Source organism: Anneissia japonica, unplaced genomic scaffold (genome assembly GCF_011630105.1).
Source record: "Anneissia japonica isolate Jap-2015-1 unplaced genomic scaffold, ASM1163010v1 scaffold287948_len850469_cov200, whole genome shotgun sequence".
Lineage (NCBI taxonomy): Eukaryota > Metazoa > Echinodermata > Crinoidea > Comatulida > Comatulidae > Anneissia > Anneissia japonica.
The window spans coordinates 424,114-448,321 of record NW_022699796.1 but is presented as its reverse complement, the minus strand read 5'-3'; the positions used below and the strand labels follow the sequence as shown (position 1 = coordinate 448,321).

The 24,208-nt window shown below is 33.7% G+C and overlaps 1 protein-coding gene across 1 annotated transcript; it reads right to left on the bottom strand.

The window, feature by feature from the left end:
* Positions 1–188: 188 nt before the first annotated feature.
* LOC117103148 (neurogenic locus notch homolog protein 2-like) lies at positions 189–22,735 on the bottom strand. The gene is made up of 15 exons (XM_033243659.1): positions 22,539–22,735; positions 20,430–20,804; positions 14,371–14,499; positions 12,542–12,696; positions 10,847–11,065; positions 9,850–9,925; positions 8,990–9,133; positions 8,041–8,261; positions 6,717–7,016; positions 5,898–5,985; positions 5,070–5,209; positions 4,693–4,899; positions 3,747–3,999; positions 2,965–3,314; positions 189–2,305 (listed from the first exon to the last, which is right to left on the bottom strand). Exons 1-15 carry the CDS (start codon positions 22,555–22,557, stop codon positions 2,144–2,146), a joined length of 2,838 nt encoding a protein of 945 aa, XP_033099550.1. The 5' UTR covers positions 22,558–22,735; the 3' UTR covers positions 189–2,143.
* Between the last annotated feature and the right edge of the window lie 1,473 nt (positions 22,736–24,208).

The window sequence follows — 24,208 nt, the reverse complement described above, 5'->3', positions numbered from 1 at the left end:
ATCCAATGCCTTTACCTCCAAATGGTTCTCTCCTATAATTGGCAAGTGAAAATGGAAGTTGGATGTGAAAGGAAATAACTAATATATCTGTTTTCGATCCTCTGCAGGATGAAGGCATAAAATATTTCCACTTCTTGATTTTTAACAATTTTTCCCACATACCATAGTGTAAATAAAAGTACATCATGTTCAGGTTTTGGCAATATCTTTAATTGGCATCCTCCTGATGCAAGAGTTACATTAAACAGAATTAACTAGGATATGTCTATCATAAAATTGTATCGAGATATGTCATAAATCTACTTAACTAAACATCACACACTGTATACATATATGAGATATCAGGTACCTCATAATACCTTAATCTCTTAGCTAATGGCAAAACACACACACAGATAAGCTTACAAAACTGTACAGTAATATATATATAAATATTCATTGTAATACAATATATATATCTCCAAATATACATCATCTTGTGTTTCATAATAACTTACTACTGTACAATGCTAAATTTAGCTTCAATTTAAAATTATTCGTAATAATATATAACAAGAAAATAAAAATGAACACAATTCAAATGGCTTCTGAAAACCGCTGTCATCACATGATTATTTACATTGAACACATATACATCCTGCTATGCTTGTTGAAAATGTTTTTCCATGAGTGATTGGTTTATAATATTTATTTTTAGATTTGGGTTAAGTCTAGATGTCTAGATCTAGTGACAGGAGATAATATAAGAATACTTTAGTAAAATGCATTCGCACTTTTAGTACCAAAGCTTCACTTTGGAACTTTCTCCAACATGCTTGTTTCAAATACAAAAAATAAAGCCAGACTATGAAATTTTATTTGACAAAAATTTGTTTTATGCCCATATATAGTCATGATGTGCCTATATATGGTCATGTTTATTTTATTTTTTATTTATTTTTTATTTTATTTTTATTTATTTATTTATTTTATTTTATTCAAAACATCTTTTGTTTTGGCAGGATGACATATAATACAGGCGAGATCTTACCGCTGTTTTACAATATGGTCCTGCAAAAACACTGTACAATAACAACTAACAAAATGTAACCAGCACAATACAATAAAATAAACAATATTAAAAAATTTGGTGGAAAACTATCCCCCGCCAGACACCAACCCGGTACTTCTGAGTCAAGGTTTCGGGGCCAGAAATTAGTGCTCAAGGTTAAGCTTAACTACATAACTTAACTACAATATGGTAAAAACTATCCCCCGCCGGACACCAACCCGGTATTTCTGGGTCAAGGTTTTGGAGCCGGGATTACAAGGTAGGACAAATACTGTACAATTACTTAAATAGGTAAATATGGTAGAAACTATCCACCGCCTGGACACCATCCCGGTATTTTTGAGTCAAGGTTTCGGGGATGGGATCACAACTTTTGATGTGATGTCATTATGATCACATGTCATGTTTTTATCAAATAATATTTGATAGTCTGGAGAGGGCGTAAGGGTTCTAATAAATATGAGCCTGGTACCGACTGCAATTCAATGGAGAACAAAACCCAATGACTGGGGCACGTAATGCATCGCTTTTTAAAGAAAATTTGTCAGTCTGCCACCAATCAGCAGACAGCATATATACTGTAGTGTCTGTGGCGTTGTCAAGTCCATACACAGCGCAGAGACTGATTTTTCTGGCCAATGGTTTTGTGATGCTGTGTGCCTGGCTTTGAAGTATGCATTTAAATACTTAAATTTACTTAGTTTTTTTTAACATTTGAATAGATTCTTATTTTATTATACAGGAAGTAAGTGAAATACTGTATTGAGTGGAATTGATCAATGAAATATTCATGAGATATAGTAATCTGCACCAACCACTCACAATTTTGAATCTATACACCTAGCAATAGACTATCACATTCTTTAACTAATAATACCAGAGCTATACAATCTATACGATTTTAAAACAATTTGATCTTTTGTGTACTTTGTAACTCTAATCAAGGTGACAATCCTTATCATATACATTTCTACAACAATCCCTGAGGCAAACTTTAATCATTAACCTAATTATAAACATGATAATTTCAGCAAACAATGGAGTTTATTAAGTTTAAATTATATTTTTGAGGTTCTTGGTCAAATAACCTGCTCAAATCCCCAAAGGCCTAGGACCAGGTTGTTGTGGAGCAGGCAGGCCTGAGGTCATGTTTCTGTTTCCTGGTTTCCTTGGTAAGGATACAGTGTTACCTGAGTGAGGGCGTCCTTGTGAGTTGAATCCTGACTGTCCATCATGTCTGCGACCTGTGGCATCCTAAGAGAATGAAATTTGTATAATGTGAAAATCTATCTACTTTGCACGTTGTTCGATTTTAGATTTTATATTTCTAACCAATTATAATGAAATTTTAAGATTTTTTTTGTTTGGATGTTAATGTTTTAGTATTCTGCTTTTGCCAAATGAAGATGCTTTTCTTTTCTTTTTTTATAATAAATAAAGTTTATTCCGGAGGTCCCAAGTCTCGGGAGCCTCCCGGAAATTGGGATGGCCTCCTGCACTCCCGCAAGCGAGCAACAACCTTTGAGAAAATGAGCGATCTCCTGCAAATTCAGATATTTGCATGTTTTTACTACGTTATTATCAAATGTCTCAAAGTAGTCATTGCCGATCGGTATCACCATGCACAGCAAAATATAATTAAATATGTTAAGAAAGTTCATTGAACCATACCTCCCGGAAGTGATTTCTTTCAACTTTGAACCCTTGGTATTCATATTCGTAAATTGTGCGGCAGTGTAGTGTGGAAGTTATGCAATTAAAATATAATAAATATTTGAGAAAAACTTTCATGTAATGTAACAATTTTAGGAAATCTGTTAAATTATAACCTATAACAGAAATAAACAGAAAATGTAATACCAAATTTGGTTCTAATTATAAAATACCATTACAATTATAGTGACAATACATACCCTGCTATTGAGATCGATAGTTCTCTGTGATGATATAGGCACAGTGTCTATCTCATTGGTTGAATGGGACCTGCCTCTTCTACCTGCGTTTGGAATCAGATTGGGCATTTCGGAATGCCTCGGACTGGTATCCCTACTCTCCCTTGGTGTGATGGGTGGTGCAGGTGCTGATGGGCGTACCTGGGGTTCCCATGCCACCTCCCATGAACTGTTTGATCTTGGGGAGCTGTCTTGAGAGCCTGGAGGCCTGGCCACTGCTGGCTGGTGTTGTTTAGGCTGGGAACGAGGTGAGCCTGGTGGTTGTAGAGGACTGGTGATACCACCAAGCACTCTGCCACCAACACCACTACCTGGAAAGATATATAATAATCATTATTGATAACTTATCCAGCATGTGCAATAAACTAATAATAATATTTGCATTTTGAATTGTAAAAATTGATCAATATGTTAAACTTATGTAGCACTTCATGCCAATAAGGCCAGATCTGTTTAAAGTTTAAAGAAAATAATATACAGCACTGAAAATTACATACTTGTTTTGTTTCATTGTAAATCAAATTTTAATAAACCAAAATTATAACAACTAAAATCACCCTCAAAGAATTTCATCTGGTTCCATAACTATAGTAGAAAAATTATCTGTTTTGTTGACTCAATTAGTTGCTTACCTTAGAACCGAAGCAAGCGTTGCTAAGGTAAGGAACTAATTGGTTAGATAATTTTTCAACTAAAATCACCTTTTTATAAGTTATTATTGCTATTGTTCATGAAGAACTTACCATTGATAGGTTCAATAGTACTAGCTTTCAGTGGGCCTATGGCAAGTGCGCCCTCACTTGCACTACGTTTCTTCTTCTTCTTCTTGCCATGTTTACCCTGTTTGCCCAATGGCTGACCATCAAGAGGTAAAAGTGGACGTTGGGCTAGTGGTTGCATCTTGCCCTGGAGTAAAGGGGCTGGACCTAGTGGACCACCACTGCCTGGTAGTTGGGTTCTAGGGCTTGGGGTTGGTTTCATTTCCATGGAATGCATCTACATGGAAAACGAAAAACAAGTCACATAACTTTACATGGTAAACATTTAAGAACTAGAAAATGAAAAATGCAAAATAAATTTGTCCAACATGTCAAGTTATCATACTGAATACACAGATGAGGCGAGACTTTTTCCCGCCGTCATAATGATGATTTTGAATAAAAATTACATTTTATTTTTGGCCAATTAGAGAACCCGCTGCTGCTAAAAATGGAAATTTCAGAGAAGAATTTAAGTTTTTATGTATTCTTATTAAGAGCACTGTTGCCTTGAAATTTAAAAAAAAAGAAATGTATATTTCTTTCCAATTAAAATAAATTTGAAGCATTTAACCATCCCATTACTACACTGTTTACATTCATCAATAACATTTATTTTTATTTTCTCCTCCGTCTAAATGTTTTTGGTAAAATTATTTGCTAAATAAGAAAACAAAATTTTATTTTTATTTTTTTCCCACCCTCCTCTGACGACATATAAAAAAATAAGTTCGTGAAACACGGAAAAAAAAAGTATTGTCTGATAAAAAAAATTGAAAGTAATGCTGGTAGGAGTTAAACCAATGGTTTCTATGATTAACTGAAAGATAGACAGGCATATTAACATAGACAGTTATGATCAGACATGCCAACTGCTAGATCCTAAGAAAAACAAAGCAACTACAGTATTACATTGAATAATAAAACTCACAGTTATCTGGTTTTGGGGTGGTGGCACCTGGGTAGTGGGTGATGACATCGAACTAGGAGCTAATGGTATCGGGTTTGAAGTAACTTGCTGTTGATTGAGCATCTGGGGTTGAAAGATTCTCACTGGAGGCGATGACGGAGGGTATGGCGGTTGTACTTGAATTGCAGGTGTGATGACTACATGTGCTGATTGACCAGTCGGCATGGGCTTGGCAGGATAAGATATGAATATTCATTAGGTAATAATATTAATTGCATCACAGATATAGCACATGCGAAAAACATACTTTTTGAGGTTAGAAAGCGCAGTTCTTTTCCCTGGTTATTGGGTCCACATGCTTTGCAATCAGCGCAGGAGCAGGCAACCCAACCAGGTACCCACTTATAATCCTGAGTGGAGAGAAGGAATGCAGATGAAGTGCCTTGCTCAAGGACACAAACGAAATTCATGCTGAGGGATTGAAGCCCAGTCCTCGAGGTTGGAAAACCAAACAGTTCCCGCTGCGCCAAACCGCTTCCTATATAACCACTACTGAAGATATAATTTATACTAAAAGGAGTTCACACATTGCATTGGCCAAAGCGAAAAGCAATTTTATGGATACTGCCACAATGTGTACATAATCTCCAAAAGTAAGTCACTTTCATTTCACAGTTATGGGTTACAGATTGTGATTAGAATAAAGTGTTTGGTACCATTGTAAAGCTAAAATGTTTATAGCTCTTGTAGTATTCACTGCATGTTAATCTGATCACATACGCACTCTGAACGAGCTTCGAAAAAGTGTTAAAATTTGCTAAAAAGGCTGGTGGTGGTTGAAACTATTTTTTTCAAACCCCTGGCAGTCAGAATGTATTTGTTTACTTTAAGGTTTCTGAAATTTAGTTAAAAGTACCTTGATTTGTGTGTTCGTATTTATAAAAAAATTGTCATTACAGATTTTTCAGGTTAATGCTGACATATGTTTTAATATTTTATATATATACACCAAAATATATAAATGTAAAAATCTATAAATACTCTATATATAAACAGTATTTTAACACAGATAACGATGACAACTATTTTAAAAACAAATTCAATCTTAGAAGACATGTTTTTAATGTCATAACAGTTGGAATGGATAATTATACAGAAATGAGTAGCTACCTTTCTTCTAAAGTTTGAATTTATTATGAAATATAAAATGGAATAATATTAAATACCTTTCCTGGAAGGTGTATCACCATCTTCATTCATTTCAGTCACTATAGGAAGATCAGTACTCCTACTAGGCCTGAGCTCATTAACATCCTTAAAAAAAATAAGATGACATTATTAAGAAGTTACAGATTGGTAAACGACTATGATCTTAAGCCTCAAATCATAATGAAAAAGTATGTTATAGCGCTGCTAATGATCCATACAAAACACAGCTCTTGCAAAGATAACTGGACCCCTCACATTGTAATACCAGGACTACTAAGGATGCAGCAAAACAGTTTTATTTTAGTCACTCACCACATTTGACATAGCTAGCCAACAAGATTGATGATTTCCTTTAATTAATAAAGCATTCATAAAGATACAATACAACAGGGTCTAAACAACATAACACTATTAGGAATGACTGGAATACATATAATCTATTATAAATAAGTATAGAGCTTTCTTTGATATCGAGTAAAATTAAAAATTTCTTAAGCCATTCTAAGAATGTATAATAGCATATGGGGCTGGCCATCTATAAATCAGCGTACTGTCGCTAATTGTTACTGAGTAATTAACATAAGAATGTGCCAGTATTGTATACTTTAGTACAGAGAAGCTGTAATACTTTTACTCAAACTTTGGCAATAGTAAGTTGATTCCAGTCAATGACCCATAATTTTAAGCTTTTAATGTGGAGAATAAGAATTATTAAAAAGTCAATTTTCATTTGTTGGTCACTGATACTGGTTTTGGGATGGCAAGCCTCATATGGTTAAGATAGGAAGCAAAACAAAAATTTAAAAAATGTATTGATTTATCCATGACATAGTTACCCCTGCCATATCAGCATCAGTTCTATTGGGATCATCTTCAGGATACATGTCAGCAAAATCGACATCATTTACATCTTCCATCTCAATAGGAGGAGCAGATGGTGTCCCCGAGACCAGTTCTTCCTCGTCTTTTTCGGTCACCACTACGGAATCACCTGGAAAGGCTCTGATTGAAGGTGGTGTTATTTTACGACCCAATGGACGAGGTTTTCCAGGTGGCTTTGGTAGTTTTTCACCAGGTAGTGGTGAAACATCTCTTGAAAATATTGCACTATTGTTATTTATTTCAGGGTTTTCATTCTGAGAACAGAACCAAAAATATTGTAATTTTTAAAGATATTATATACAGAAAATATTCTATGTTGTTTAATAAAAATGTATGAAATAGATAAAATTTCATACAACAGTAATTTATATAAAAACCTTTTTGTAAATTTTCCTTGTTTACAATCTCTCCTGAATAAGAATGCTTATTCTTGATAGTTTTAACTGTTTTAAAAATTCACTTTACAATTCTATATGTTTTCTGTAATTGTATTACTGGCATTTTATATTAATGTTAATTTTAATTCCAATAGTTTATGCCAATCTGTTTGAATCTCCTATATTGGTTCTTTATGTATATTTTTTTGTAAAGATGTTTAGTATAGGAGAGCCACATGATAGTGCTTACAGTTTGGGCAATCCCCAGGTAATAAACATCTTGTTTGTGTGTGTTTTGCCTTGTATTGCTTTTACCTGGATATTGAATAAATGAATTGAAGTAATGTTAAGACTTACTATTAAACAGGTAATGCAAATTACAAATATAATTTTAATCTAGAATATGGGGTACGAAATGGTAACCTTGTTATTAATTCATTTTATTTATTATATTATTTGGGTGAGTCGAGTGGCCGAGCGGTAAGGCAGAAGCACCGCTAGCTACAGCATTAACATCGGTGCTGCTTCCAGTCGCTCCTCGCCCATGGTTCGGTTGGTAGAACCAAGTCTTCTCAGATAAGGACTTAAAATAGAGGCACAGTGTATACCTGGTTCGTGTTCGCAAGAGTATTGGTTTATCCTAATGCTATGGTTCATTTCAGCCGCTGTCTTTGTGGAATGATGTGAACATGTAGCTGCTATAAGCGGCTCTTTATGGCTGCTTGGTAGTCACAAACCACGTCCATATGCAATTCAGCACAATGACGCTGCAAGTTATGGGTTATTCTCCTACCTTTACCTTTATATAGACTTACAGTTATTACACATCAGAAATACTCAAACAACTTTTATCTATTTCTGGGGTATGGGGAAGGAGCAATATGATGTACAAATAACTTACAGACAATTTTCGCTGTCCTATATTATTCCTATCATCAGAAATTCCAACTGCTCTACCATCAGCTTCAGGTACAACTTGGTTCTGGTTTTCTTTCTTCCTTTGTTTCCGTTTGTTTTTATGTTTGAAGAATGAATTCAATATAAGTGAACAGTAGTGGAGGTTCTTATTACTGGCATAGTCCATTGCTGTTGCATCATATGTATCTCTGTATTCAAGATTTGCTAAAAAAAATCGAACAGAAGTTTTAAGTTACTTAATAAATTTAAATGAGCTATTAATGTTAATGGTATATCTTTAAACATGTATTGTATAACAACACTAAATATTTTAATTGCTCTGTAGTATATCTAAATGAACTATTAGCTTTCAACTGAAAATTATAACGACTGATCTCTTTAGTCAAAAAATTTTCAAATAAGGAGGGGGGAGGTTATTTTGCAGCCAAATTACAGAGGGTGACAAACACACCTACTACATTGTGAAAAATTTGCAATCTGGAATGAATGACTATGCAAGCAAGTTCATACATGGATTACCTATGTTTGTGCCCATAATGTGCTATAGTTTATAGTGATCATTGCTTGTACCACCACGAAGGTAATCTATTTACTTTATCAATATGAATGTGTTTTGGCCTCTAATATAAAGTCACTCCGTTTTATTTAAGAAGAAATTGCCATATGCTGTTGGATTGGAATAAAAAAAAATGCAAATTAGGTATAATTAGAACTAAGTCTATAGAAATCATACATTGTTCAATGTAGTTACTGTATTTGTAACGTAAATGCTTTTTCTGCATGAGTAAACTATTACTGAACTTCTCATGTGTATTTTCTTGTTATTCTCTGTTTTCTGTATATCCCTGGCAGGGAGCCAGGGTCACTGGCATGCATGGAGCAGCACATCAGGGTTAAAAGTGGGTTACCTGATCCTAACGATGTATACATACCTCCTTCTTCTAACAAGAAGTTGACAACTTCTCCGTGTCCACTGATGACAGCTAGATGCAGGCACGTTCTATGTATGTTATCGGTTTCCTTTAAACATGACTTGCCAACCATATGTAAGATAATTTTGCATGCTTCCATAGACCCTGAGTTCATCAGAAAGAAATCACATTCAAGAAAATTCAACAACAAATTGCTGAAATTTATACAGTGCCTTCTATTTCTAAACATCTTAATTCTTATAATACTTTACATTACTTTCTGGGTCATTAGAAATTAAATTAAATTAAAAACACACATGCAATTAGCAACCACCTCTGCTTTCTGAATAGTTTCCATCAGAATGGAGGACTAATAAACACAGAATGAAAACATTAATCATAGTTGATATATATATCTCGTTCATATTTTGACATGTTCATAAATTTATGATAGCAAGAATTTAATTAAATTATCATGCGAACTAGACTTTTTTCTTATACATTTTACTGTGTGGACTTGTGATTACATAATTATTTAATGCTATTGCTAACTTATTTGATGTAGTCTTTACTTATGTAATGTACATATTTGTTCTGTTTGTTTCTTGTTTAAACTGTTTATTGTATTTGCTTTTAAGCTTACAGGTTTGCCCTCTGGGATTGATGCGAGTCTGTTTATATACAATACAATACAATTATTGCCAGAAATAAAGTTTATTGTATTGTATTGTATTATAGTATTGTATTTTAAACCGAAATAAATACATAAAAAATAAACTAAAAACTTTTGCATCCTACTAAGTATACATTTATATCAGAAACTGAAACAGATAAATTGTCTTGCGCACAAACACAACTTTAGGTTTGGCCTTAACACTAACCTTGTTCTGCTGCTACATGTAGTACTGTTTTACCCTCATTGTCCCTTATAGCAACTGTATCTGGAGTTATTAATTTCTAAAGAAATAAATGAATGATGATAACATAAACATAATGATAATGAAAACCATGTTAGTAGTGATAATGAAGATGATATCAACTACTATGGCGACAGTAGCGACAACTACAATGTTGATGGAGACATAGAATTAGGATGATGATGCACCATAATTAAAATGAATAAAATGATGAAGGTTATGATAATGATGGTGATATAATGATGATAATAATAATAGTGAACATTTATAATGCGCCTGTATCCATCAGAGATGCTTATGGCGCAAAACAGAAGTCGAGAGAGTTGTTAACAGTTTGTAATCTTAACTATGAAAATAAAAATAATAATAATAATAACCGTATCCCTGGTGGGGGTGGCTTTAGGAGTGCCTTTGCTTGCCCAAGGCAGATATTCCTAATTAGCAACTCCTAAGACTCACAGAGGTAAGGAACATCTCATGTTTCCATTTATGGGCTGCCCCTTAAAGGGGGTCCCACACTGCTGCCCATACAAGAGTGGTCTAAACTTAATGCCTAAAAGTACAATATTAAATTTTGTGTGTAATTTAGTGTGTAATTATCGTAATGATGAAGTGAACAAAAACGTCTTAAGCTGATTCTTATATACGCTGAGGGAAGTACTTCGTTTAATGTTATCTGGTAACAGATACCATAGGTGTGGTGCAGTGGCTGCAAAAGAACGTTTTCCCCAGTTGTTGTGTGTGCGTGGTTCATAGAGCAAATTTTTGTTGTTTGATCGTAGACACTCACGCCTTGGTTTGAGCGGTATAAGTAGATTTGAGATGTAGGCTGGAGCAGTACCAGTTTTTGTCCGATAAACATAGGTAAGAATCTTGAAAACGATTCTATCATGTATGGGCAGCCAATGTAATTGATGATGATGGTTTTTAATTAATTCAAATTAAAATTATCTATGATTACCTTTAGACATTCCATTGGTTCTGTACGCCTCACTGCCCAATGTATCCATGTCCTTCCCCCTATATCTCGCTCTATTCCATCAGTCTCCTCAACCTTATTACTCGGACAATTTAATAACAGGTCAAGGTGTCTAGTATTATCCATGCGGCATGCCCACATCGCCGGTGTTAGTCCATCTCGGTCCCTCGCATTCACATCAATGTCAGTCCTTAATAGGAGCTGCAGATTACATAATGACGATTACTTTCACATAAGATACAGTAAACATATATAAAATCTTTTGCTATAAGAATTAGTCAGTTTACACGACTTGGACAAAAAAAATATCTCTCTCTAATAATGTAGCACGATTGTAAGTAAAGAGATTGCACGCAAAAAGTCCCCTGTCACATATATAACATCTCATCAGTTGAAAAAAAAGTACAAAACAGAAATAATCAACCTCCACTAGGCGAATTTATTCGTGCGAATCAAAGACGTCGTTTCGGTTCCTGAGATTGGTTGCGCACATTTTTCACTTCACAAAAAGAAGATACAGTCCGATCTACCAATTTCGCTGACAATAAATAAATTCTCAAGATAATAAATTCTCAAGTAATTTCTGCCAAAGTTTATCCAATCTGGTAATGTTAGTGATGCTGTGCTTGTGCATTTAAAAGAGTATATAAACAATATAATTGATTTACTAGTGTCAGAAGGGTGGGAATAAAGATGAGTTCACATATTGTTCAAGTTTTTTGTATTAAATACCTGTGATTTGCCTATATTTGGATGTGCTATGACATCATCATGAGTATAAACAGTATAGGCAATTCACAGACATTTTTCATACTGCGGACAAAGTGTATACAGGTCTACCTCCAAATAAAGACCACTTCGCTGGTTTTCATGGTCTTTAGCAGCTTTGGCCTCTAATTAGGATAATAAAAATACAAGAAATTAGTTGACTTGGGACCACAGAAAAGTGGTCTTTAATTGGAGGTGTTCTTTAATTAGAGGGGTCTTTAATTAGAGGGAGACCTATATTTTCAAAACATGAATTAGAAACTAGAATTAGGTAATATGCTAATCAGACTATTAAATACATTATGTAAATAATGTAAATGGACTTAGAATGAGTATGTGTAGATGTATTGTAAATGAGACTACACTTTTACTCCAAACTGATATGTAAATAATGCAACGGCAAAGTGTGTGTACAAAGATGTACGGTAACAACTACTGTAAAGCATACAGTAATTGATTCACACATCGTAGTCTCCCGATGAAGTCCACTGTGTGAACAAAAGCAAGAGATAAATTATATATCATGATGAATATAAAGTGTAGCCGCGTTTGTCTGTTATAGAACAATATAAAATAAATGAGAGCAGCACTTTTGAGACTAACAATATTGAATTTAATCTCTAGCTTTCATCCACACAGTGGACTTCATAACACTCTCCTGATGAACTGATGAAGTCCACTGTGCGGACAAAAGCTAGAGAATAAATTCTATATTGTTAGTCTCAAAAGTGCTGCTATCATTATTTTATAAATTATATAGTTAGTTTTAAAATGCTGAGATCTGTCATTTCTTATGATTCACACATCTAATTACTGTACATGATGGAAAAATCAGAATGTTTATATTTAGGCACAAAGAATGACAGTTCATAACAGCACAGCTTTTTGCTGTTCTTACAAGTGACTCACCTCCATATTGGCACTGGACTCGACCATGGATGCCCAATGGACCGGTGCTCGCCCATAGCAATCTTGGATTGTAACAGCCGGATTGTATTGAAGCAGGATTTCTAAAGCTGTGTAATTATTATCATACACTGCTCTGTGCAATGCAGTTGAGCCATCTATAGATACAAGAATAATTTATATTTAATAAATTTAGGAAAAACTCCGAATGCCTTGCAATTATGTAAAAAATTAAAATCCAATTCGGCTTTGTTCAAACGAAGAGTAATCTTTTCATATTTTCTTAATAAAGAAACTGGTAATCTTCTTGAACTGAAATCCTTGATAATAGAACCAAATGGAATTTAATATTGTGACTCATTATGAAAACTTTTTTGTAGACATTGAGCAAATAGATTGAATCCATGAATTAGATTGCAGACAGAAAAAGTTATTTTACCATGAGAAACAGATTTTACCTAGAGAAACATATTGCACCCAGGGGAACAGATTTTTAAAAAGGGAAACTAATACTAATAGAAAACTAGGAACTATATTGAGAAACAGGGTAAACAAAGGAGAACAAACACAGGGAAACAGACCGAAACTTGGAAAACAGATTGAAACCTGGAAAACTGATTACATAACAATGGGCTGCCCCTTAAAGGGGGTCCCACACCGCTGCCCATACAAGAGTGGTCTAAACTTAATCTATGCCTAAAAGTACAATATTAAATTTTGTGTGTAATTTAGTGTGTAATTATCGTAATGATGAAGTGAACAAAAACGTCTTAAGCTGATTCTTATATATGCTGAGGGAAGTACTTCGTTTAATGTTATCTGGTAACAGATACCATAGGTGTGGTGCAGTGGCTGCAAAAGAACGTTTTCCCCAGTTGTTGTGTGTGCGTGGTTCATAGAGCAAATTTTTGTTGTTTGATCGTAGACACTCACGCCTTGGTTTGAGCGGTATAAGTAGATTTGAGATGTAGGCTGGAGCAGTACCAGTTTTTGTCCGATAAACATAGGTAAGAATCTTGAAAACGATTCTATCATGTATGGGCAGCCAATGTAATTGATGATGAATATTATGTAAAAAATTAAAATCCAATTCGGCTTTGTTCAAACGAAGAGTAATCTTTTCATATTTTCTTAATAAAGAAACTGGTAATCTTCTTGAACTGAAATCCTTGATAATAGAACCAAATGGAATTTAATATTGTGACTCATTATGAAAACTTTTTTGTAGACATTGAGCAAATAGATTGAATCCATGAATTAGATTGCAGACAGAAAAAGTTATTTTACCATGAGAAACAGATTTTACCTAGAGAAACATATTGCACCCAGGGGAACAGATTTTTAAAAAGGGAAACTAATACTAATAGAAAACTAGGAACTATATTGAGAAACAGAGTGAACAAAGGAGAACAAACCCAGGGAAACAGACCGAAACTTGGGAAACCGATTGTAACCTGGAAAACTGATTAGATAACAAGGAGAATTATTCCTTGCAGGAAAAATGAAATTGAAACCGAGGAAATGAAACCCAGATATGAATTAAACATAGGGAAGGGTCATAGGTCTAATGAAAGAGAGTACAGTTGACAATGAATGTACCTGTAGGTAGTATAACAATAACACATTTACAATGTATATTTAAATTAGTAATTCATGCAGCATATTCCACTTCTAAGAATCTATACACACAATACCCAAATACATAGAATACAATATGTACAGACTAGATTTTAAAGTAAATATATGTACATGCTATGTACAGTATACACTCAATATACTATATACACAGTGCAAGTGGCTGAGATATTAAATATTAATAATTGCTAAGTTACCATTGGCTTGAGTATTAACATCAGCCTGATGGTCCAAGAGAGCTGTGACACATTCATTTTGTTTAAAATGAACTGCATACATAAGAGCAGTCCTCCCCAATGCATCCACATCATCCTTACGATTTGTATCTATGAAAAAAAATGAAAATGAAGAGTAGGTTAAATATGAGAGCCACTATTTAAAAAATATGTACTGTATGAGTACAATTTTTATCATAAACACCTTTTATAAAATGGATTATTCCATCATAATTACTGAAGTGAATTATAACCTGACCTTGTGCATTGAGCCATCTCTGTTGCTATGATATAATAAATGACAACAAAACCTATTCAAAGCTGTAATCATAAGGTTAGCTTAAAAATCAATAGTACAATGGAGCCATTTGACACAAAAAAAAATATTATATAATTTTAAATAAAAGAGTAGTTCAATCTAATCATAAGGCTGCAATACAAAAACCTAGAAAAAAAAAAGCATGTCCTAAGGGGCAAATAATAATAATTCAGTTGATAGAATACTTGAACAGTAACCAGAAGGTCTTGGTTCGAATCCCCATGGGGACAAATGTTTTTCTCAAGTATTTACAATCATTTACAAGGTTAGTTTGATCAATATTAAAACTGTGTCATATTGAAATATTTTAATTTTCATAAAGCTGCAAACATCTGTAAACTTTCATTACTTAGTTTTTAACATTTAATTTGTTTTGTTTTAGTTTTCATTAACAGCCTGTCATAACACAATGAAAAAGAAAATTATACTCTCTTATTTCTTTCTTTACATGGATGGATGCCTAAATAAATTCAAGGACGTTTAAGCCTAGACTATCATTAAAAAATATGGCTTTCTTACTTTTTAAATGACAATGATGAACATAGCATAATAATACTAATTTGTAGTTACTGTATAATTTAATATATTCCTAATGCTAGTTCTCATGACAACAGTCCTTTTTCAAATAATACAGACCTATACTTTGTTTATGGGTGATTGTACTATTGTTTGTTAAAGGATCTATGCATAAGTAACAGCTTCAGGGCATTGGATACATTAATGGAGGTACAATAGGGATAATGAAACATGTACCCCTTTCTTCCCATTGTACAATTTAGAAGCATTTGCATTTTGATTAAGGAAATATATTACTAGATATAATAATCAATAAACCAGCAAATTCTACTCTATGCTATGTTATATATACCGCAGCAATGGTTATTTATTTTGTATTTTAGATCTCAAATCAATTTGCATTTTCATAAACTGAAACAATAATGAACCCCAAACATTGATTCAAGTGTTAAAATCTCAATAAAAATTTACAATAAAAATGTGGTGTAAATTGTGGATACTTCAATATATTTTTATAATGGAGTGAACATTAAAGGCTGGCCTTGTGCTAGTAGAAGCAGGTGAACAAGCCCGCCAGAATCCTAGCAACCCATTGACCGATCCACCAAGTATTTATCTAATCATTGAAATAGTTGCATTTCTGCCTCTCAACCTTCAGGTGGTCAGAGGTTCGAACCTTAACTGATTATTACACTTGTGTCCCAGAGCAAGGTACTTTATCTATCTTTGTCTCTCTCACCACGGAGCATAAAAGGGTACAGACTAGTAGGATGTTGTGGCAACGTTGGTCTACTCTGCACTGAAAATGCAACAAATGCTTCCCAGGAGTGAAGCGGTTCGATAATTTATTCACCGATTGGATAACAATAACCACACTGCCAATGCCTTCTATCCCTTGGCAAAGGGCATGGTATACCATTATTATAAATTGAAGTTGAAAATATACAATTTAACAATTTTTATAATTTACTGATATTATTATTATTACAGTATGCTACAGTATATATTGCCAGTGGAGAATTTCTGTGTATTCAGACAACGATAATAATGATCTTGTATCTTGATTGTCCCTCATAAAGTTAGTATCATGAAACATTTCAGTCCAACCAGTTTTATCAGTTTCAACCATAGCTAAGAACATTCCTGATGATGACATAATTAATGTCAAATATTGAATCCCTACACCATGGCGTGCATTTCGATACTTGGAGTATGTATTATACTATCTTAAAGCTAGTTACGGTACCATATTTCCAACAATTCTTTTGAAAACTGTAAATTATAAATGTTCTTATTTTTGTATCTTATATCATCGCCTGTGATCATCAGGAACGATTGTGCACAGCATATAAACTAGATGTGAAATAATCAACAGTCGTTCCCATAATACCATACAAAATGACAACGCCACAAGCGTAGCATTTTTCACTAGTCACGGTAGCGAGAGTTAATGAATCGTAAATGAGAAACTACATGCCCGGCATACAAAATGTCATCACGGTATCCATGGAATGAACTGCATGTTCAATATTTTTGTCCACTTGCTTCCAGCCAAATCCTTGCACAATTAATACAAGTTGAGTTTACTCAATACTGTTTTTTCTTACAATAACATGAGATTTATTATTCTACTTGCCATTCTGCATTCCTATTAAATGTACAACATGATAATGAGAACACACACTGTTGTATCAATATTAGTTTGTGTACCTCTTTGATAATCAGCTCATTTCTATTAATAAAACATAATATTATTATTAATTTATGAATTATATTTAAAACATTATGAAGATACTGTGTGCCAATAATTATTATTTTCTAATAATTCTAATATTCAACTGATTCATAGAAGATAAAAAAAATTATTTGGGGGAAAATCTTAATATTTTCTTGCCATCTTGTCCCTCCTGTCTGTTCCTATTACTATACAGTACAAATGCAAGGTAAAATCTATTGGATTATTATCAACACAGGCCTATTGAATGCAATTTACCTATAGAGTACTACAGTGTTACGTCACGATACCATGTGGCACTACTCCGTTGCTATCGTTACAAAAAGCGTTCAACCGGACGTCATTTTCTTCACTGACAAACCACTGATCCCAATTTCTAACGTAATTATTAAGATGTTGTATCTTACTTTTTCTTTGTAAATTTTAATTGATGATTAAATGTGTGTTCAATAACTAATATAACGTGAGCTTTGTGTTTTTAGTACATTTTGATGGTAAAATATTAGATTTTATAATGCCTATTCCAGAAAGCTTATGAAGTCATTCAGATGTAGTGAACGGTAACTAACATCCGTGACGACAAGTCTGTGGTACTCTATATCCAACTGGTAGAATATTCTGAACTAAGTTTAGTAGAATATATTCTTTTAATTGATTCGTAATCACTACCCTATGGGATAAAGTATTGACATGGTTGGCAGCAATCAATACTAACTATATTTATTCACGATGAATTGAATGACTGGCGCATGGTCAAATATACAGTACTGTACAACAATTCACATGCCTATCCAATAATGAACAATGCACTTTACACTACACATACTGTAGCAGTACTATTACACAGCTGTACATCTTCAAGGAAGTACCTTAAGATTATTGTCTGCCAAAAAAATAATTATTTAACATAAATTTATGAGTGTTAATGTTAAACTCTTGTATTTTTTGAACTGGTGATTTTTCCTTTGATGTTTGTTTTTGTATGCTTTTTTATATTTATAAAATGTAAATTCAATTCTTATTCTTATTGTAAGTTGCGATAAAGATAATTTTAAATTGAAATTGAATAGCTCATTTAAAAGTATCAAATAAGATATTAATTTCCAACCAGAGCAAGATTGGAAAAAAAAAAATAGTTTTCACTGATTTACAGACATTTTACTAAATAAAAAAAACTTCAAACCAATGCAAAATAATACAGGAAAAACTATTATTTAGTAATAATAAAAGTATTATTTAATCATATGTTAATTGACAGAGAAACTTTTTTCAGTACAGTAAGTAGGCAAATTAAAATGGAATTATACATTTCAATTTCTCAAGACAACATTTAATTAAACTGTACATCAGGATGATACCATGGCACAGCATGAGTGCATTTTTTCAATATTGTAATTAAACCCCACGTTTCAGGATTGATGATTTATCAACTTATTTCGCTTCCTTGCCATAGGGTACATTATCCTCGCAATAATGGACTGCACTTTTATGGGCCTTACAGTACAAGACATAATTTGCATTTATAGAATAAAAGCATTTGTTTAATCAAATCTTTCTTTATTCTGGAAGTACTCTTTCAATACATAATTACTGGTCTCCCAAGAGGTCCAGACACAACATAAAATAAATAACAAATAAATATATAAAAATCAAGAAAGGAGGTAACTAAATACAATTCTTAAAGTAAGGGTGTCAAATTTGCAGCGGATATCTAATGGGGGCTCATTCCATAATTTACTAATTTATTTATTAATTTAATTAATTTATTTAATTTAATGACACCAACCTACAGTACGCCAGTAGGTATACTGTAAAGGCCAAGCAAAATGTAGTTTCTTGTCTAACCTTATTTGAAAAACGGAGGATTTATAATAAATGTCAATGCCTCGAATCAAGTTGTCATGGTAACCTCAATTCTAACCAACAAAGTAGAGGAATATGAAGATTACCATTATTTGTAATTCGCTATTCCAGCAACAAATTGAATTTTTAACATTGTCAATTCAAATCTTTTTCTGTAACATATAGCAAACAAGGATTTACCTTTTTGTTTCCAAATAAATGAATAAAAATTAGAGCAAAGTATATTTAATTGTTATTTACAAAATATTTTAATGCTAAAGTAATGTGTGTTTACATAACAGTAAAATTCAACAACAATAAAAATGTAATAAAATTTATATAAAAGTATTATAGTAATATAAGGCATCTTCTATGGTTTCATCATGCAATTAAGAATTAAAATTTAATGAAAATTAAGGATTAATGCAGCAAGTATAACTACGTTAATTAAAATAAGAAAAATGCATGCACAAAACTACCTCATTAAAAATTCGGGAATTTTCAGAATACATTTTGAAATTTACAGTTTACTATTTCAATTTCACCGATGAATATTGATATCCAGTCAGCATCAGCCAAAATGTCTTTTAAAATGTAACAAAAATTTGGAATTGGACTCTATAAGAGATTTATTATTTTACATAATTTATTCCATTTCTATTTCTGAGATAGAATAAACAGTAACGTTTACAATGTCGGTATTGCAACTCTTAACAATATATTTACAAGAACCATTCCTTTGGTCCCTCAGAAAATCAATAATTATTTTTTATTTTATACAAAGGATACAATATAATTGTCAAAGGCCAGAGAAAAAATACATTAGTATAGCTTAGTTTATCATGCTGGAAAATTCATTGTGTGATTTTGCAATCTTTTTTCATTATGAACTGATGGTCTTGTGTAATGCTAGATTGTGATATTTACATTAATTATGCTATCCAACATTTTTCATTCATATCCACAAAATAATGGAATAAATCTTAACATGTCTGTGATGCTGAATTGCTAAACTGATTGTACTTTAATTGCTTTATGCGCAATAAAATGTCCACTTTTACAAACTGCGTCAGCTGATAGTCAGACAATCTGATTCCACGTAGACTGAGATACGACGAGGGGCATAAATAAATATTAAAGAATGATGATGATATATATTAACAGAGTGATATAGAATAAACCTAGGTTTTCCAGGAGTGAACTAGCGACCCTGGGCAAAAGTACAGTAAATCTAGCACCAGCATCTCAGTGCAAATTTCCAAAAATAGACAGTAAATTTTATGATTCAAAGAAATTTGAGCCTCTAAAGATGTTGTCGCAGTGCAGGTCTACCATGGTTGGTCCACCAGGAGACAATTTAAATCATGTGGGTAATGACTTCTTTTCCATGCTTATGTGTATGTCACCAATGATTTAGTGTCACCCTCAGTACCAGGTACAATAATTAGAGCAAAGTCTTACACAAACAAGAATGACATTGGAAGGTCTCTCCATCTAAAAATCCACTCCCTTTAATTGCACTACAGTAACTCACCTTGAACTTACATCACATGCATGGCTTACTGATTTATTGTACACTGTACAAAGAATTAATCAATAATTATTAATTGAACAAAAATCCTAACCAACCTTTTTCCAACAGTTGATTAATTAGCTCAACATCACCCTCTTTGGCAGCTTGTAGTATAAGGGACATCGTCTGTATACCATCCGACGGTAAACTCTTTGAAAGTCCTTTCTGACTATGTAAATCCACCCATTTCCATTGGAACTGGTCTGGGGCATCTTGATAAGGAGTCAATGGACTGAGAGCCCGTGACATGGAACCAGACGACTGTAGTTTCGTACTAGACTGACGTTCTTGCATTCGTAGCCACACTGTTTTGAAGTATTTCTTCATGTGCAGTAACACGAGATTGAACCCATCTCGAAGTTCGGCACAATCCTCATCTTCAGGTAGTTTCAAGAGAAACTCCTTGATAAAAGTCACAGCCTTCTTAAAATCTGGCAAGAAAGCAACATTAAAAAATAAATAAATGTAATAACTCTTTAGAAGGTGATGCCTAAATTTAGGTCCACTGAAGGGGGAAAGTTTGTTAGAGCGGGCAAGTTTGTTAGGGTGTGGTTTGTAGGGGGCATCTTTGTAAAGTTGCGGGAAAGTTTGTAGGGGCAGATATTGAGATGTAAGGGGCAGGGGGTGGGGGTGAGTTGACTGGAGTCCTTAAAAAGGCAAGAGTTATTTACATATTCTTTTGACCTTCTTTCTAGTGATAGTATGTAGGCCTAGGCTAGGTCTATTGTTTGAAACAGTCTCACTACCTGCTGTTGACCTGTCATGTTAGCAGGTCAAAACAGCAATAAACCAACACGGCAATGACAAAAACGGCAATAACCAAAACGGCAACAAACCAGAATGGCAATGACAAGTACCAAAACGGCAACAGGCATAAACCAAAATGGCAAAGGAGTAAAATCGATGCCAACACTTAGCAAGCACACCGCAGGGCGCGGACAGCAGTTTTAATTTTCTGAATCGTCTTGAAATTGACCCGATCGTCTGTAGGCAAATCAAATGCTGAACTCTTTTTCCCACTTTTAATGTTTAATCGCATTTCTTTATTTTTTATACATCCATGGCGAATTGTTCAGATGCCTCATTTTGTCTGTATTTTAAAGTTTTATTTATTTGAATATTTACTGCTTATTGTGTTTTCCCCAATCCTTTATTATTGAATTTGTATGTTGTTAATTGTTATTATTATTATTATTATTATTAATTTTGTTTTTTTCACATTGTTTTACTTTTGACATAAATGGTTTTAGCCTAATTTTGTCTGTATTTTAATGTTTTTTTATATATTTAAAATTTTTACCGTATTTAATCGTTGTACATTATTAATATTATTATCATCATTATTAATAATTATTATTATACATATTTAAATTTTTACTGTATTTAATCATTGTACATTTTCATGATTATAATTGGTATTATGTAGGACCAAATTGGAAATAAGTTTTACTTTTTAAAGAAAACTTTCACAGGCCATTCTTGCATCATCTTTTATTGCTATTTATATCCTGCCTAGTGCAAATTTTATCTGTTTTGTACAACATTTTGATGATGTGAAATATACTGAACTAATGACATACCAAAATAAATATTGAATCAGAATTTTTGATGTGTTGCTGTTTTGGTTTATTGCCGTTATGGTTTATTGCGTTTTTGATTTATTGCCCATTTGGTCCACTCACTGCCATTCTGGTAAAATAGTGTTCTGGTTTATTGCCGTTTTGACTAGAAAGCCCTGTCCTGACCAATTATTTATATTAATTTTATACATTATTAATTTCGCAGTGGCTAGAGATACGGTACCATATTTCTACTTCAATTTGCTAAGGGTACGGTAAAAGAAATGGCATTTAATACATCACCATCACCCAATGAAGAGCCAGAAAGAATATGACTAAACTAAACTTTAGTTTAGTTTTTTAGTCTAAAGGAGGTGGGGGGGGGGGCTAGGTAGGGACCAAGTATTACAGTATTAGATAGTAGGTCGCCCTACCGATGGAGGTATTAGTACCGCCATGCCCTACCATAGGCAACAGCAACTAGCTCTACTTAGGCTAGGCCTAGGCCCAAGTCTGCCTCATGAAGGAAGGTAGCACTGCAGGTGAGGCCATTGCGGCCCTCTCTGCACAGAACTGCCTGATGAATAGGAAAGTGAGGCACCATACCTTTTCCTTTTATCGCCATAATGTCAGACAACCAAGTGCACTAAGATTGAAATAAAAGACTAGTCCTACATCCTGTTTACACATCGCCATAAACTGTGTCATTGAAATAAGAAATCAGCAGCTGTTTGAAATATATTTTCACTGTTTCTAGGCCTTGGAAACCTCTTCTCTCTTGAATTTACTGTACCCGTCGTGCATTTTTACTACACGGTAAACAAATGTTTAGACTCGTCCAATATTATATGGGGTGGCTTCAGATCAAAGATCTTATAAACACAAGATAGCGTTCACCGCGATTTACGCGTGCAAATTCTGTAATAAGGCATGAATGGCGCCCTCTTGCTAAATTGGAAACTTTTGACCTTTGACCGCTATGACCATACCGTACTGTGAACAGCAGAACAGGAACCATCTCAAATCCATGGCAACAGATAGGACGCCCTCTTCCAAAGCTTATTACTTTTTCTCCATAGAGCTATTAAACAACTAGAGTGCTGACAAGATGGCGGAGCAATGCAGAGTTGTGTATGTGTACCATTCAAGATGGCTGCCGTAGGAAAGCGCCGCCTTCAGGCTTAGTATACATATTATTACCATAAATAAGCCCTCTGACTGAATATTATTTCATTAATGGTAATTAGTATTGATAATGACAAATTATTAAACTGTCGTAGCCAAAAAGAGGCCAAATAGATCATCTTATTCAAATATTAAAAAGAATTGAAATCGTGTACATTACACCCATACACCGCAACGCTCGAGTTTCAAAATACGGGTAACTAGCTGTACTGAACTTTCTGTGTAAATTGAGGGCGCAATTGAAAATGATAGTGCTCAGGGGAAATTTGATTGGCTGAATCTATGGCAGCCATCTTGGATGGTACACACACATAGCTCTGCGTATTTCGAACATCGAATACATTGCTGTTAGCGCTCTAGTATTCTTATTATATCTCTATGTTTTTCTCTTTGGTATAATAGCGCATGAATGACGCCCTCTTGTTAAATTGGAAACTTTTGAACCTTGACCGACGCTTCTATTTGTTACGCGTAAATCGCGGAGAACGCTATCTTGTGTTTATAAGATCTTTGCTTCAGATTGATTCCAGATCTGATGGCGCTACATTCGCAAACCAACTTCGGCTCTGGAGCCATGCTGAAGTCAACCTGTACTGTAGGCCTACAATTTTAATAATAATAATAATAATAATAATAATAATAATAATAATAATAATAATAATAATAGATGGATTTATATAGCGCAAATAAACGAGGTCTCTATGCGCTTGGGACTAGATGTTTCATTGAATTTTGGTGACGATCTGGAGAAGGGTGTGGATATGAAGACCATTAAAGAGAAACGTCCCCAGTCTCAACAACTGATCAACTGATCTGAATAAAACTTCAGCGAGAGGTCGCAGGTTCGAATCCCGTCGGAAGGATTTTATTACACAATGACTTTTATAGGACTATTCGTTGAAAAGCTACAGGGTAGTCTACGATGTTCCATCATGTCCTTATTAAACACTGTATATGTACCTTTGATGATTTATATTATATTCATTCAACAGTGTTAACGGCTAACTTTCTTCAATACCATATATAATATACGACAGTGTTCTTAGCCGTATTGCCAGATTTATCTGGCCGAACGCCCTCTTGAGGCGTAG